The following is an 18,601-nucleotide window of genomic DNA, read 5'->3' on the forward strand; positions in this document are numbered from 1 at the left end:
AGCAGCTTCAAATATATATTTTATTTATTTCCTTTAATATGAGGAGGTTTCTCAATGGTATTCTATTTTACAGACAAATTAATTGAGATTCAGATGCATGAACTGATAGAGCCTAGAATACATGAACTTTACTTTGGCTCATAACTTGTCCTTTTGTGTGTTTTTTAATTGTTCTGTCTTACCACGGTGTTTGTATATATGTATGTGTGTGTGTGTGTGTGTTTCAATGCTTCTGATAAAAGGCCTTACTTAAAATTTCAATTATCTTATAAAAGAAAACTGTACCCAGAAGCAACATTAATGACACTATTCATTTTTCTTGTTCCTAAGTATTAGCACCTGCTGCTTGAACTATATCCCATCATAATATTTTCTACATCTAAATCTCTCTGTTGGGGGTTATTAAAATATTTGAAAATAAGGGTATTTAATATAACCTGACATTTATTTTGATACTGGTTTAATCTTTAATACCAATATATGATGATGATGTTTCATTCTCTAGCATTATAATACAAAGTTAATTTTTAAAATGTATTTATTTATTTAAGTTTCCCCCCTTTCTTTGTTTCATTCTCTTTTTTTTTTTTCTTCTCATTCTTTTTTCTATATAGCAAAGCTAACTCTAGGTGGAGGACTTTTGAGGTTAAAAACTATATGTAAGATTGTATTTTAGTGTCAAAATGTTTGGTCATTTTGTGATCTTTGGTATTGTTTATAATAATGACTTTAATAAAGTTCTTGTAATAATGACTTATTTCAATTAAAAAATTAAAATAATATGTATTTCATATAAAATATTTAAGCAATGCAAAAAATGGAAAAATTTTTAATTCCTCACTAAGAAATCTCTCTATATAAAAGCCCAGCAACCGAATGGCGGAACCACCAGAAGGACCTGTCGACCAGTTGCTGTGACATGCACTGACCACCAGGGGGCAGACACTCAACTCCAGAGCTGCCCCCTGGTGATCAGTGCACTCCCACAGTGGGAGCGCTGCTCAGTTGACTGGGATGAGCAGCGCTCCCACAGTGGGAGCAGCTGCTCTGAGGGTGGGTCCACAGCCACTCGGCTGACAAGGATGAGTGGTGCTCCCACAGAGGGCCAATCCCTGCAGGCCACAACCCCCACCAGTGCATGAATACATTCCCTGGGCCTCTAGTATTTTTATAAGTTAAGGTAAATATTTATTTAATGGAAACATAATATAATGAGACATACATTGCCTGCAATGTCCACTAAATTTGCAGGACTAAAAAAAAACAGCTATTTTTTCAGTTAAATAAAAGTATCTTTTACTATACTTAGGTCTTGCTCAAGGACTATCTATGGGTAATTCTTTATTTGATAATATAAAGATGCTTTTTACATTCTTTTCTCAAAACAATAGCTAACTCATCACTCAAGAGAAACAGAACTGCTTGCAAATTTACTTTGCTATTTTAGTTCTACTCTTACTCACAGACATTAAAGAAATTATAATAAAGCTGGGATCTAGTATTAGGGATCATTTTGTAGTATGTTTATTGTATCCTTTAGTATTTTCACAATGTACATAAATGCATTACCAGAGAATGCAAGAGAGTATATATTCTGGTTATAGTAGTTATCTTTGCTTTTTTTTCTCTCTTTTTCTCCTGAGTTATGGAATTTTTTTCAATATTCAACAATCACAATTCATGCAAACATTTATCCTCTTCATGTTAGGCACTCTTTTAGTATAAATTCCTTTACCAAAAACATATTTGTGTTCTATTAAACAAATAAACAAAGCAAAGCATAATATGTTAATATAGGTACTTGGCCCAGACGATCATTTCATAAAATATTCTTCACTCATTTATTTAATAAATAGATGTTATATTCCTAAAATATTCTACAAGCCATCAATGTATTTAAACCATACTGGGTAATTAGCATATCAGGGTAACAACGCTTCCTCCCATTCAAGCTATGAGAATTAAAAGAAATCTTTTCTGAAAGAAGTTATATTTAAACTGATCTCTGAGGTTTAAAGCAAGTTATCCATAAGAATGTCCAATGTGTTGTAAAAATCACAGAAAAAGAAAAATATGTGTATGAAATATCTAGAAGAAAGATGTGATGTTCCAGAAACTGGAATTATTTAGTGGGGCTAGAATAAAAAATTGATTGAAAGGATATTAAAAGTTGAAAAAGTTTTGAATCATATAAGAAATAACACATGATATGGAATTAGAACCAGGAAGGCTGAGGCCTGATTGGCAATAGTCAGAATTTATGATGTAATAGCTTTAGATTGGCACATAGGTGAGTGTTTTAAAGTGCAAACAGATGAATAACTATTGGTTTTTATAGCTTTTTAAAAGTTAATTCACAGTCTTACCTTCTACAAGTAACTATTTCCTGATGCAAGACCTAAATCATTTCTTCCTAATCTCAATATGTTTAGCGCAAGAATAGAAAAATATGCTTCATCTCCAACTTGTTTGGCACAGGGAAAGTAAATAATGGTTAGTCCTCAATTGTTTAAACCAGAAACAGGAAAGTATGTTGGTCAGTTCTCAGTAATTAAGGTAATAAATTAAAATGAAAGCTAAACTAAGTCACAAGAAAAAAATACTAGTGCACTTGGCCAAAGCAATTTTATTAGATGGGTGGTTGGGGAAGTAAAATTGAAATGGATTGAAGAGTATTCAGAGAATCAGGAGTTAATATAATGAGTGCATACCACACTTGCAAAACAGCTGGTTATACAAGAAAATAGAGAGGAATCACTATGGCTTGAGTAGTTCATGAGGTCTAGAAAACATTTTATTAATTTTATTGTTTTATATGTCTTAGTTTGGGGGAACCTTAAGCAAGTTTAAATTCTGGTGTGACGAGATCATATTGAACTTTTTAAATTACATTTCTTGTAACTTGAAGATTTATGTTATTGAGTGGCAATAACAATGTCATATTATATGAATATTACAGTGTCACATTATACCATCTGAGAGATTCTTAGATTAGAAAGCTACCGTATGGTTAAATTAATGAAGATATAAAAATTAGACAATAATAGAAATAATCCAATGTCAGATTTTACTTAGTACTTACAGGACCCACTGTAAAGATCTAACCTATTTCCTAAAATTTTAAGGTCCCATGTGTTGAACTAATAAAGGTGGAATGTGATAGGGAGAATTTTAAATAATGAACCTCAGCATAAAAACCATTAGTGTTCTGATGTGAAAACTCCTTTTCAAATCCTGAGGTCAAAGGTTAAGGACAACTCAATCCTGAGATCATGAAATGATTTATGAGGAAATGTGCACGCACTATGACAATGGCTTTATGGGGAGAAAAATCAAGTCAAATCTCTGACAGATCAACCAGCCTTCAAGGAAAGTGACTTATTTTCAGTTATAATATAAAGAAACTCAAAGCATAAGAAATGTAAGGGAAAAAACTTTAGGATTGAACATGAACTCTGAAAAGAAATAGTTTGAAAGCCAATTTCTAGCTCTCTGTTCTTTTAAGATTTATGCTTTTGAATTACTTTTAACATTTTCAGAAAAGCCCATATTATAGCCAATATTTTTTAGGGTAACTAGATTACATAAAAGGAGGTTCTGCCTGACAGGTGTGGCTCAGTAGTTGAGCATCAACCTATGAAACAGGAGGTCATGGTTGGATTTCCAGTAGGAGGCATATAGGAGGCAGCTGATCAATAATTCTCTCTCATCATTGATGCTTCTATCTCTCCCTCCCTCTCCCTTCCTCTCTGAAATCAATAAAAACATATTTTAAAAAGTAAATAAAATAAAAGACAGTGCTATCTTAACAGTAATTAGCTTTTAGACTGTTAGTACTGTCAAATTCTATGTCCTGTTCATGTTATATCTATGGTCTCAACCAAACTCTAAAAATGTATTATTCTATTTTTTTCCCTATTTGTGCTAATATTTCATCCAACAGAAATTGGGTAACTTGGGGAAAAAAAGTATATTGAAGTATTATCTTGATAACATTTGCCAAGTATAAAACTCTTAGTGAGGTGTAAAATTTTCTGCCCTAGGTATGTTATGTACCTTGTAAGAGATGAACATAAAGATCTGAATGGATCCTTTATCCCTAATCTCTTTTAAACCAGTCTGGAGCTACTCTTCAGGGCAGTCTCTAATATCTTGGCTTTTAGACCTTATTCATGAAATCTGGTACCAGACAAGAAATATCAGATCTCAATGTGACAGTTTTAATCTATTTGGCAATTGATACCCCCGACTTGATTCTCCTTAGTTCCCTGAGAACCAATAGTAATCTGTTCATTCTAGATTTTTAAATGCATCCTGCAGGGCATTTTGTGACTTTTCTAGTCAATGTGTTAATCTGTGGGAGAATTCTGCTGCTCTTGTTGCATATGCCTGAACCTACATTCCTAAAATATATGCTGGGAAATGACCATACACTAGGGTTATAATATATAAACTTATGAAAAGCAAACATATGGTACTGAAAAAATTCTATTAGTTTTAAAAATTTAAGGAGAAAGTTGTAAAGTATGATGAAAATAACCATATCATGTAGACAGATATTGTAGATAACAGAGGACACACATATTTTCAATGAATTTAAATTTAAAACTTGTCTGTAGTTTTTTGGGATATTTATGTACACAAACAAATTTTTAAAAATAATGTTACACATTTTCCTTATCTAACTAATGGACTTCATTTATTTTTCCCTTGTTATATTACACTGGCAAGGCCCTCCAGAAAACTGTTGAATAAAAGCAGTATGAATGGATTTCGTTTTCAAACTCAAGGAGAAAGGGTTTCCATTAAATATGATGCTTTCTATCTAAATGAATTAGGTGGCTTTATATGACTAAAATGTGCACCTTAATTAAATCCAACTTACTTGTGATGCATTATTAACTATATATTTGAGACTTTTTTATATATACACTAGAGGCCCAGTGCATGAAATTCATGCATGGGTAGGGCCAATCTGTGGGGCGAATTGCGGGGCAAATTGCGGGGCGATAGGGGGAGTGGGGGAGACCCTGCTGTCACCCACCTTGGCTGGCCTGGGGCCTGCGGGCTGGGGGCAGCTCCTGCATTGAGCGTCTGCCCACTGGTGGTCAGTGTGCATCATAGCAACTGGTCATTCCACCGGTCATTCCGCCGTTTGGTAAATTTGCATATTAGGCTTTTATTATATAGGATATCTTTTTTCATGTACATTTCTGTATTTGATTGCTAATATTTGGTTTAGGATGTTTGCAAATATATTTAGGACAGAGAATGACCATTAAATTTCCTTCCTTGTAACAACCTTTTTAGTTTTGCATCCATGTTATATTTGCCTCATTTAATGAATTGGGGACAAGTTCTCTTTCTCTGTTCTTTGGCAAGTTCTAAGAAAGAGGGATTTTTGTTTGCTTTGTTGTTACTGTTTATTGCTTTGGTTTTATTATGATGTGTAGTTTTTTCATTTTATCTTGGAATTTGTGTCTTTAATACATTTTTTACAACTTTTGATCATTCTTTCTTCAAATGACATTTGCCTCATCATGCTTCTCCCCTACTTTTACAGTTATAATTATATGAATATTATAATTTCATACCATGTTTATGTTTCTGAAAATACTTTTTTAGCTTTTTATCTCAATATTTTAGTTTAAATATTTTTAAATCACTTTGTCTTCTTCATATGCATCCAGACTGCAAATTCATTCATCTTCCAAAAGTTATAGCATTATATTTTCTTATTTATTTCCATTCGATTTTTTCATATAACAATGTGCTGTGAAAATCTTCAGCTTGTCACCTATACTAAAATATATTAATGACAGTTATTTTCACATCTATTAAGTAAGTAATTATGACCCATCCAGAGATCCCTGCAGCACCTGGGAGCCTGTTTATATTCTCTGTCATTCTCCCTAGGTCCTGTTTCTTTATAGGCCTGCTATTCTTTTTCTTTAATGGCAAGCATCATATATGTGCAAATGAAATCATAGAGTCCCGATGAGGTTATCTTTTCCTAAAAAGAATGTATTTTGACTGTTTTCTGATATTTAGATTAGAAAATTACCTCATTGCAATTAGAGATTTTACTGATTTAAATCTAAGTTTCAGTCTCTGTATTATCTTATCTTTTTCCAGTTTCCTTAACCTCTAGGATACAGCCCTTAGGAAGTCTACGTGTGAGCCTGTGTATTTATCACAGTCCCTTTTCCCTGTTGGACCTTAAATTCAGATGTTTATTTTTCAAGCTCTGCTTAACTCCTCCGCTTTCTATAAGCCATTTTCTGCTGTCTAGCATGGCTTAGGAATCAGCAATTACCTCCAGAGAAAACACGGTTCCCCATGACAGCCTTACCTAATCTTCCCTCCTTTATGCCCCCCCCCCCCACCCCCCCGCCCCACCTTTACCTTTCTGGCTAACTTTGGATCCCACAATTCCAATATCCATTATTTTCCCCAAACCTCATGACACTTAAGTTGTGTTTAGCTGCTACATTATATTGGGCTTCTCATACTCTCACCCTATGCTGCTTATAATTAGTAAATACCTAGGGGGTGGGGCCGGCACAGACTAATGAGCTGACTTCCATGAATTTGCCTTTACTAGAGGATCTTGGCCCTTCATGGCATAGCTGCTTTAGTAGCTATTATTAAACACAAATAATTATTTTGATATTATATGTGACTTTGTTTCTGGTGTTCTTGGTGAAGGATCTAGTCAGCTACAAGTTATTGCATTGTAATTGGAAGCAGAATATTCCATATTACCCTCTATCTTGAAATAAGCCATTTCATTATTCATTATTCTTGGTTGTGGTGGGCACATCATACATCTCAGGATAGTGAAATGTCTTCATCATGGAACAGTCTACTATATCTACTAATAGATATAGTAGCCATAATTAAGTATCATGAACTTTTTGAAATCCTGAAGTTTGTTACTTATGATTAAAACATAAGTAACTGAAGTAATACATTCTGTATTATTGCATATTTTTGTTTAACCAGTTAGATACAGAATATGAAACAGTAATTTATTATTAATCTTTTATGAACCATATTTCATAATTTTTCATAATAAAATTCACCTATTTCTGTAAAGCAACATTTACCATACCTCACAAGAATCATAATTTAAAATAGTATAATAAGATGATCTACCTCAATATCAAATGGAATAAAGTAACATCTTATTAGTAATTAATTTTAGACTAGGCATGTTTGTATTCTACTATGTCTGGGATTTTTCAGGTTTAGTAACTTTATGTTATTATAAATACAGATAACCTATCTTTTAAATCTTTTTAAAGACAAAAACACAGATAATTTATAATTTATTTACTGCTTCCTGAAGAAAATCATTTAACCCAAAATAGATTTTTTTGTTGTTTTGTTAATCTTCACCAGAAGATAATTTTTCATTGATTCTTAGGGAGAGTAGAAGAGAGAGGGAAACATTGATGTGAGAGAAGCACATCAATTGGTTGCCTCCTGTAAGAGCCCTGATCAGGGCCAGGCCTGGGAGGAGCCTGCAACTAAAGTATGTGCCCCAGACCGGAATCGAACCCGGGACCCTTGGTCTTCAGACCAACACTATCCACTGAGTCAAACCGGTTAGGGCCAAAATGAATTTTTTAAACATATTAATAATGAAGAAGATAAAAAGAGAGTCATTGATTTTCTTTGTACATTTTAAAAACTCTGAGCATAGTTCTGGACAATCTGTGGTCCTTATAAACAGCAACATTTTTGTGTGTGGTTTGCAGGCTGTCAGCAACTAGCCATTCATTGACACCTCAAAGTGATTTGGACTCCAGCAGCTCTGAAGAATTCTATCAGGCTGTTCACCATGCTGAGCAAACCTTCAGGAAAATGGAAAGTTACTTGAAACAACAACAGCTCTGTGATGTTATCCTGATTGTTGGGAACCGCAAGATACCTGCACACAGGTATAGTAATCTGTCTTTATTGGAAACATGTATTTATGCATTTAAAAGTGATAGTCAGATAGATTACAAACTTTCATGATTAGAGAATTAAGAATTCATATTTCTAAGAAAGCTTGGGTATTTTTCTTTTGTTCTTATTTATTTCTTTAAGTAATCTTTTAAAGAAATAAAGCAAATACAAGCAGTTCAAAAATACAACTTCTGCCCTAGCGGGTTTGGTTCAGTGGATAGAGCATCAGCCTGCAGCCTGCAGACCAAAGGGTCCTGGCAATTGATGTGTTTCTCTCACATTGATGTTTCTCTCTGTCTTTCCCTCTTTCTTCCACTCTCCCTAAAAGTCAATGGAAAAATATCCTAGGGTGAGTATTAACAACAACAAAAATACAACTTCCTTTAACTGGTTGATAAATGCTCTGTTTTATATGATTCACAATTATATTGAGTGGAAATCAATCTTAATGTAGTATATATTTCTAATATCTGAAATGAGATATGCTTTTCTGATTGACTTTTTGAAAGGAAGTAAGATTAGCTTGGTACATATTATTTGTTTCAACTAGGAAACTCAAAGTATTTCATATTGGGCTTTTATTATATAAGCTAATGGATAATTTCAAGTTTCATGAACTAGACATCTGATTATGTTGTGCCATATTGATTGCTATCAGTTTACCTATTAAAATTCATCACATTTGATGTTGGTATTTTACTCAATGTTTTTAATGAAAAAATAATTTTAGTTTAATATTGATACTGATTATTTTAAGTAGTTGAATATATAGACAAAGAGCCTTAGATAACCTTGACATATCATTTAATACTATTCATACTAATGAATTAATAGAAAAGTTAAATTACCTACATACAAAAATATTTTAGTGTACTTCTCTTCCTTATGATTTTTAACTTAAGTTGTATTATCTAGATAATATATGCATATAAATTTGGATTATTGAAAGGATTCCTGAAAAAGAAAGCTCTATTTCTACCCTGGTAACAATATTAAAATGTGGACACTGACTTTGAACTAATACACTAAAACTACATAGGCATAGCATAGGAAGGAACAATTGACATTGAAGAAGTTATATAGATCATGTGGGGTTCAATCTGTAAGCAAACTATGGCAATAATATAGTATTCACAATTATTTTTCAAATATTTTTATGATATCACATTAATAGTCATTATTATTGAGAGATTTAAGTTGCAATATGTGTGGAAAATATGCAGGTTATCCTAAGCTACAACCTAAATAGCATTTAGATAAACATCATATTATTAAATGTATTCTTAATTTAAGTGTTACTAAATTTACTTCATTTAACTTATAAGTTAAATTAAATAATTATATATATTTAAGAATATCGAGGTACTCAATCAATTCAAAAGTATATTAGCACATCAAATGCTCATTGTTTTTTTTAAAAGAGAGAAGTGTTTAATATAATTCATATAATTTTATCTTATAGTCTACTATTATTAGTAATATAATATTTGTCATTTGAAGTATTTTTAACCAATACATTGATCAATTCTTTCATATTATATTCTACATTGGTTTCTTTATTACACTTTTTATCTAGGTTGTTATATTATTTTTAAATAATTTGTTTAATTATACAAGTTGTATTATAATAATTTTGATTATTAAGAAGTAAAATTGCTTCTTGGTTTCAATTACTTTAAAACATCTTAACAATGTATTTCTTTTATACATATTATCAACATTTAAATATTTCATACATTTATCAGATATTAAATAAATTGTATTATCAATTATCTACATTTTTCTTTAAGTGAGGAAAAAAATTAGCCTAAGACTATCTGCTAAACTAATTAAAATAAATAATTATATTTACACCATGCTTTAAAATTTAGTACTATCTATTTTACAAGTAATTTACATACTTATGATTCTAAGTTGAATGTGCATATATTAACAAAGATGTGGGAAATATTTATGGGGCACCTAAAAAAAAAGCACTCTTTTCAGTAACAGCAGGTACATTGTACCCCCTTATGTATACTTTTGTACAATGAACTGATTATAATTAATGCAAAATTAGCTCTTTGCTTTAACCAAATAATCATTTTAGTAATAGTAATAAGCTAATGGACTCTTAAGTTATTCAATTATATTTTAATTAATGCACAAATTATAATTTTGCCCAAATTGTCTTTAGGCAAAATTATAATTGGTGATGCAATCATTAGCACTGAAAAGTTTTGGTCTATTATAATTTTAAATAAGGAAAAAATAAATAATTTGCATTAAGATCTACTGCTCTTTCAAGAAAAGCACTGCAAGCTGATGTCATAAGCACTCACTAAATAGTCATCCATAAAGATCACGTATATTTAATTTCATATAAATATCTCATCATTCAAAACTTTCAAATACATTTCTATTTAAGTTAATAGATTATGAGTATTGAAGGGCTCTTCATAAAATATTTTGTTTGATGCTAGTTGTATTGTATATATATTTTTATCTGATGTAGATCACAATTATCAATGTATTTATGAAATACTATGTCTATATAGGTACATTAGATTATTGTTAGGCATATTTAAAAGTAGGTTCACTCTGAAAGGCTAATAATCATAAAAATGGCACATTAATATATTCTTAGAATGAATAGCAATCATAATTCTGAATTTATTTGTGCTTTAAGTCCTCAGAGAAATTTGAAAATAAATATAGACTTCTCAGACCAGCTGGTGTATCTCAGTGGTTGAGCATCCACCTATGAACCAGGAGGTCACAATTTGATTCCATGTTGGGGCACATGACCAGGTTGTGGGCTTGATCCCCCATAGGGGCCATGTAGGAGATGGCCAATCAATGATTTTCTCTCATCATTGATGTTTCTATCTCTCTCTCCCTTTCCTTTCCTTTCTGAAATCAATAAAAATATATTTAACAAAATAAAATATAGACTTCTCATAAATAACCCAGAATAATTGATTATCAGCAAATGAACAAAACACTTGAATGTAAATTTCTGAGTACTAAATACAGAGGATTTTTTGATAGGTAGGCTGCCTGTAATCATGGATGTCAGATTTGAAAATTAGACTGACAAGGTCAATATTAAAAATTGGACTGTTGAATTTTTAAAGGTAAGAGAATTAAGAGATTTTTCAGGGCCTACTCTGTTATAATGTAACTAGAAGCCCAGTGCATGAATTTGTGCATGGGTGGGGTCCCTCTGGATGGCCTGGAGGGATCGGGCCGAAACCCGCAGTCCAACTCCTACATGCCGCTCCTGCTCATCCCAGCCCCACTGCACCTGCTGCAGGCCTGCGCCCAGTCATTCCTGATTGGGAGAGGCTCGTGCTGCCACAGCAGTGCTCACCAGTCATGAGCCCTGCATCTGGCACCCTCTCGAGGGGAGTGGCCTGTGGGATCCGGCTGAAACTGGCTCTCTGACATCCCCCAAGGGGTTCCGGATTGCAAGAGGGTGCAGGCAGGCCAGGCCAAGGGACCCCACTGGTGCACAATTGGGCCAGGGAGGGACCATGGGAGGGCTCTAGGGCATGTCTGGCACCATCTTGCTTAGTCCCCATCAACCAGACCCCAGCAGCAATCTAACCTACCATTCAAAGCGCCTGCCTGCCCCCTGGTGGTCAGTGCACATCATAGCGACTGGTCAAACAGTCGACTGTTTGCCCCCTGTTGGTCAGTGCATGTGAAAGCTATCGGTTGAGCGGCCTTAGTATATCATTAGCATATTATGCTTTGATTGGTTGAACAGTCAATTGGTCACCAGACAACTGGACACTTAGCATATTAGGCTTTTATTATATAGGACTAGAGGCCCGGTGCATGAAATTTGTGCACTCGGCGAGGGGGGGACGGTCGTTTTGCCCAGCCTGCGCCCTCTTGCAGCCTGGGAACTCTGAGATTGATTGCCCCGCAGAGGGAAGCCCCACTCACTGCCACCAGCTGGGTAGCTTGGGCCTCCCTCTGAGGGGCATTTGAGGGGCAATGGCAGGGGCCCCCGAACTATCACATTGCACCTGCCCATGGCAGTGGCAATCAGTGCTGAGTCCCCATAGCACCCGCAACTCAGGAGGGACTGAGAAGTCAGCAGTTCAGCCCGCTCGCCAGTCCCCGCCCACCTGAGCCTGCTGCACATGCAGCCTGGCGTTTGGACGTCTGTTTGGTCGTTTTGAACGTTATGGACCCTGGCTCTTTATATATTAGACTAGATGGTGTACAATGATATAGGATTTAGCTTATGAACATTTGTTTCTCCCTTTAGTCATTATTAAGAGTAAGTGCATTGGAAATATGTGAGAAATTCTTAAATAACTAACATCCTTTGACTTGGAAATAATGTCATTTATAATTTTATGTGCGTAGAAAGAGTGTGAAAGGATATAAAACATACTGTTAACAAAGCTTAATCCTGGGGAGTAGGGCTCCTAGACAGGATAAAGGAGGCACTAACATGTTTTAGAAATGTATAAGCGGCTGGTGTGACTCAGTTGGTTTGGCATTGTCCTGTGTACCCAAAGGTTGCCAGTTCAATTCCAGGGTTGCAGACTTGATCCAGGTACGGGGCATGCAAGAGGCAGCCAATCAGTGTTTTTCTCTTCCCTCTCCTTCTCCCTCTCCCTCTTCTTCTCCCTCTTCTTAAAAATAAAAGAAAAAAGAAAGAAAGAAAAGAAAAGAGATATATAAGCATATACAGGGTGTCCCAAAAAATGTATTCACACTTTGAATATTAAAAGACAGTGTTTATCAATATACATTTCATTTTCAAAATGTAATAGAATCAGCTGTTAAAGTATGTACATTTTTTTAACATTTTAAAATGAGCCTTATTTTTGTTGTTAATCCTCACTTGAGGATACTTTTTCCATTGATTTTTAGAGAGAATATAAGGGAGGGGAAGAGACACAGAGAAATATTGATGTGAAAGAGACACACCGATTGGTTGTTTCCCACACCCACTTGGATGGGACCCAGGACTGAGCCTGCAACAGAGGTACCTGCCCTTGACTGGAATCAGGAATGGAACCTGTAACCCTTCAGTCCACAGGCCGATGCTCAAACCACTGAGCAAACCTGCTAGGACAAGAATGAGAAGTGGCAACTGAAATAATGTATTTAGAAATGCTTAAAATATTACATATAGCAAAAAATATTTTATAAGTAAGTTAGATACGAATACTCAGGGGTAGGCAAGTAGATCTGTTTCTCTGTACTCAGGGAAAGCTTACTAATAAAGACCATATTTGATGGCCTAGGAATAACTCATTTCTTCCATTTTATTAAATGCAACATTCACCCAGGTATCTCAATCAGCTTGATAGTTTATAATAGCTCTGTACCAATTTCAGAAAAACAAAACAAAAAAAAGCTCCATTGGCCCCAGGCAATACCCACAGCTCCAGCAGCACCTATGGACCTCGGCTCCCTGTGGCTTTCGTGAACCAGGCTCCCAGCACCTCCAAGGGTTGGTCTGCTTTCATGATTCAAGAAGGTTCCTGTGGCCCCAAGTTCCCAATAGGACCCCTGAAGCCCTGAAGGCAGGCAACCTCCCACAAACCCAGGCTCTAGTTGACTAGGCCCAACCAGGCCAACTACTGCACATCCCAGCTTTTGTTCCACCCTGCACCAGGCCAGCTCCCACATCCCCAGACCCCATAGATCTAGAGTAGAGGTTGGTCCCCACAGAGATGGGCTTTCTGCTTATCTCAGCACCATATCTTCTTCAGCAGAACACATCTTCAGGCTGGGCCCCCAAACTCTCAGGTTATGGACTGACTGGGAGACCCCAAGCTCCAGGTTATCCCAGCGCCATGCCAGCCACAATGACTCCAGTCTACAGTCAGAATCCTATGAAATCAGGTTCCCAGAACATCCCAACACCAATCCAGACCCTATAAACCTAGATGCCAAGCCCAACCCAGTGGTCCCTTGTGCCTGGCTGCCCTCTGTTGATCTAGGACAGTGATGGCGAACCTTCTGAGCTCGGCGTGTCAGCATTTTGAAAAACCCTAACTTAACTCTGGTGCTGTGTCACATATAGAAGTTTTTTGATATTTGCAACCATAGTAAAACAAAGACTTATATTTTTGATATTTATTTTATATATTTAAATGCCATTTAACAAAGAAAAATCAACCAAAAAATGAGCTCGCGTGTCACCTCTGACACGCGTGTCATAGGTTTGCCATCACTGGACTAGGACCTATGTCTGCATATGCAGATCCAAGTTCCAGGCCAGTCACCTCAGACTCAAGTGCCTGACTCACCCCAACGATCCTAGGCTCCAGGTCTACCCATGCAGAGCCAGGCACTAGGCTTGTCCTTAGCACCAAGCACCAAGACTGCCACCTTCTGACCAGACACCAGACTTGTCCATCCAAAGACTCGAGCAGGAAGCCCGCTTTCAGACATCACCAACTTGTCCTCCAAGAATCCCTGGATAGGCTGACAGGCGAAGGGCTTTGACTGTGCAAGCCAATCTAGAATGGGAAATGCACCTACTTCCTTAAAGATAGAGATACTATCCCAAGGCCACAAGGATCATGAGCTGAGAGTACCATACCACTTAGACCTGCCTTATAAGAAATGCTGAAAGGTGTTCTTTAAGCGGAAATGAAAGGAGTCTAATTAGGAACACAAAAACATGGAAGTGTAAAACATATTAGTAAAGCTAAGTATTTAGGCAAATTCAGAATAATTTAATGTTGTAGTATGATGGTGCATTAATCACTTAAGTCTAGTATAGAGATCAGAGGACAAGTGTTCAAAGCAACTAAAGCTATAATTAGTTGATGGATAGACAGTATGAAGAAGGTATATTGTGACATCAAAACATAAAATATGGGAGAGGAATTAAAAGGTAGAGTTTTTCTACATAATTGAAGTTAAGTTGTTATTAGCTTAAAATAGACTTATATTTATAGAATGTGTTTTGTAAGTTTCATGGTAACCACAAAAACAAAAGCCTACAGTAGGTACACAAAAGAAAACAGAAGGGAATCAAAACATAGAACTATAGAAAATAATCAATTCACAAAGAAATACAGCAAGAGAGGAAGAAAAGAACAAGGGAATTGCAAAACAGCCAGAAAACAGTAAGATGCATTATAACTTCTTACCTATTAACAATTACTCTAAAGATAATTGGATTAAATTCTCCAATCAAAAGATGCAGAGTAGCTGAATGGATTTTAAAATATGACCCAACTATATGTTGTCTACAAGAAAAAGACTCATTTCAGCTTCAAAGACACACGTAGTCACAAAGTAAAGGAATGGAAAAAGATATCCAAAGCAAATGGAAACCAAAAGAGATTCAGGGTAGCTACACTTATATCAGGCAAAATAGACTTTAAGGCAAAGCAGTAACAGGAGACAAAGATAGTCATTATAACTTAATAATGGGGTCAATTTATTAACAGGACATAATCATTGTAAATAAATATTGTGATAATCATTCCATAATATATAAATATTTCAAATCACCATATTGTATGCCTTAAACTTACATATGATACATGTCAATATCTGAATAAAAGTTGAGGAAAACAAGGATAAGAGAAACTAAAATGTACTTGTTTTCCATCATTTACATATCATTTACTGTCCTCCTTAAGCCTACCATTGATACTCAGCAATACATAAAACATCTTTTCCTTTCATGAATTAAAAGAAATCTTTGCCAAACTTATAGCATTGGTTTTAACCCTGTTTGTGATGCAAAAGGACATAAAACATGATACCTTTCATCAAGAAGTTTTCAATAATCTTGAGAAGGAAAAAATAACCCATAGAACAATTAAGGAAATTATTATAGTTGCAAATAACCTCAACTGAAATATATGGTTTTGATTCCAAGGGCAAGAGATAATCAAAAAAGGAAATGAGTAGCATATGTAACATATGCTACTCATTTCCTTATTTGGTTTGATTGAGTATTATAAAATTTTTTCAGATAAATTATATTTGAGTTCAGACAGGAAAAATAGGTATGCTATTTTATAGTGAGAATAATGTGGAAAAAAAGAAGCAAATAATTTTTATTTATGAAAATTATGAGGCACTAGCTTAGTGAAAGTAGAGTAGTTTGTAGAAAATACTGCAAAATCAATTCATAAAAGTGGAACAAAAGTGATTATGATAGATCTTGAAAACCAGTAGAGATGTTTGTATTTGAAATTATGTGTATGATGGGAAACTCATGTAAGTTCTTGAAAAAGGGAGTGACATAATTAACTCAATAATAATAATAATGTTAGTTAACACTTACTGTATTGAATTTGTCAGGTTCTGATTAAAGTACTTTACATATACTATCCCATTTTGGCCTGAAAGGGAAGGAAATCCTTATTTCCTTTATTTTTCTAAGAAAAATAGAAAACTAAGAAATGGAGATATTAAGACATTCACCATTTAATTCATACATTGTGAAAATAGAATTCAATCCCAGGCAGTCTGGCTACAGAAGTAGTATATTAACAACTACAATACTCTGCCTGTCATATGTTACAAAGATAGCCCTGAAAAATGTTCCAACTTTAGAAAATGCACAAAAGATGAGCACTGCAAAAGAGTTTATGTAGAGTTCATCTAGGCATGAAACAGGACTATGTAAATACCAAGAAAGAGATTAACTGAGAAATATTTTGAAGACTACTTCTCAGTGTCACAATCAGATTTCCTGAAAGCAGACTAGGAGACTGCAATTCACATGGCATGGTTTATTTAAGGAGTGTCCTCAGAAGAAAGGAAGCAGCATAGGGCAGAGGAAGGAGCAGATAAGGGATGTGGTCTTTGCTAGAGCCTTGTTCATCTTTAGCTCCCAAGAAGCTTTGGAGGATGACTTGCTGCAGAGCTAGTCATACCCCAAGGTAAAGAGGTGGTATTTTTATACCTGAATTCTAATAGTCAATACTGTGAGCCACCCACAGGTGAAGAACACATAAATTTCCAGAGGGCAGCTCCTATTGGGCCATGTGTGATTCTAGAGAAAGGGTAGCTAGGAGCAGTTAGGTGGTAGCATCACTAGCCCAGGGCACATCACGTGCCTCATAAAGGGGGTCTAGACAGGGCAAACACAAAGTCCAGTACAAAAGGAAAGATGGATTTTGTGCCTTATTTGATACTAGAGGCCCGGTGCACAAAAATTTGTGCACTCGTGGGGCGGGGGAGGGGGGTCCCCCAGCCCCGCCTGTGCCCTCTCGCAGTCTGGGACCCCTCAGGAGATAACAACCTGCTGGCTTAGGCCAGCTCCAGGGTGGCAGAGGGCAGGCCCAATCCCTAAGTGCAGCCCCTGGTCAGGCTCAGAGCAGGGCCGATTGAGGAGTCAGGGCACCGCCCCGTCATGCACAGAGCAGGGCGGATCAGGAGGTTGCGATGCCACCCTCAGTCATGCTCAGGGTAGGGCTGATTGGGGGGTTGGGGCACCGCACCCTGTCACACTCAAGGCAGGGTCGATGGGGAGGTTGCGGCGCCACCCCCTGTCAAGCACAGAGCAGGGCCCATCAGGGGGTTGGGGCGCTGCACCCTGTCACACTCAGGGCAGGGCCAGTGGGGAGGTTATGGCTCTACCCTGTCACACACAGAGTAAGGCCTGTGGAGGGGGGTTGGGGCGCCACCCTTTATCACCCACAGAGCAGGGCCGATCAGGGGGTTGGAGCGCCACCACTGTCACACTCGGGGCAGGGCCGATGGAGAGGTTATGGATCCACCCTGTCACACACAAAGCAGGGCCCGTGGGGGGAGGGGGGGTTGGGGCACCGCATCCTGTCACACACAGAGCAGGGCTGATCAGGGGGTTGGTGCGCTGCACCCTGTCAAACACAGAGCAGCAGGGCAATCAGGGGAATTGGGAGCTCCCCCCTATCAGGCACAGAGCAGGGCTGATCAGGGGGTTGGGGCACCTTCCCCTGTCATGAACAGAGCAGGGTGGATAGGGAGGTTGTGGCCCCGCCCCCTGTCACACACAGAGCCGCAGGGCGATCAGGGGGTTTGGGCGCTGCCCCCTGTCACGCTGATCCTGGTGCCGGGAGGCATATTACCCTTTTACTATATAGAATAGAGGCCTGGTGCATGGGTGGGGGCCGGCTGGTTTGCCCTGAAGGGCGTCCTGGATCAGGGTGGGGTCCCCACTGGGGTGCCTGGCCAGTCTGGGTGAGGGGCTGAGGGCTGTTTTCCGGGTGGCGAGTGACTGAAGCTTCCAACCGCTCCTTGTTTTCTTTTTTCTTTTTTTTTTATTCTGGGCCAGCTTTAGCTCACAGGCCTCGCTGATGAAAACATCAATACAATGTTTTTGGTCAGGCTGGCTTTCAGTCCGATTGGTTTCTGGTGTTTTGTTTAGCTTCTTATTTGCAACATAGTACATAGTTGCTTAGAGTTGCAGCTGAGAGGCCAGCAAGTGAGGCGGGGAACGTTGGAGTCCGCAGCAAGCAAGCCTCATGCTCGCTTCAGTGCCTGGCTGCCGGCCGCCATCTTGGCTGACAGTTAATTTGCATATACTCACTGATTAGCCAATGAAAAGGGTAGCGGTCATACGCTAATTACCATGTTTCTCTTTTATTAGTGTAGATAAGTAATGGAGGAGGAGACACAAATAATACTTTTATAGTATCTACTCTGAAAAATTCAATGTATTTGTGGTACACCAATT

The 18,601-nt window shown here is 36.9% G+C and overlaps 1 protein-coding gene across 1 annotated transcript in view; it reads left to right on the forward strand.

Annotated features, from left to right (window-relative positions):
• KLHL1 (kelch like family member 1) overlaps window positions 1–18,601 on the forward strand; it is a 380,716-nt gene that overhangs the window by 126,977 nt on the left and 235,138 nt on the right. Inside the window, exon 2 of the mRNA XM_070408965.1 lies at window positions 7,764–7,946. Within this exon, the coding sequence (XP_070265066.1) occupies window positions 7,764–7,946 (183 nt within the window). The remainder of the gene's footprint in view (window positions 1–7,763; window positions 7,947–18,601) is intronic.

Source organism: Myotis yumanensis, unplaced genomic scaffold (genome assembly GCF_028538775.1).
Source record: "Myotis yumanensis isolate MYYU_CA2020_CCGP unplaced genomic scaffold, mMyoYum1.0.hap1 SCAF_3, whole genome shotgun sequence".
NCBI classification, from domain to species: Eukaryota; Metazoa; Chordata; class Mammalia; order Chiroptera; family Vespertilionidae; genus Myotis; species Myotis yumanensis.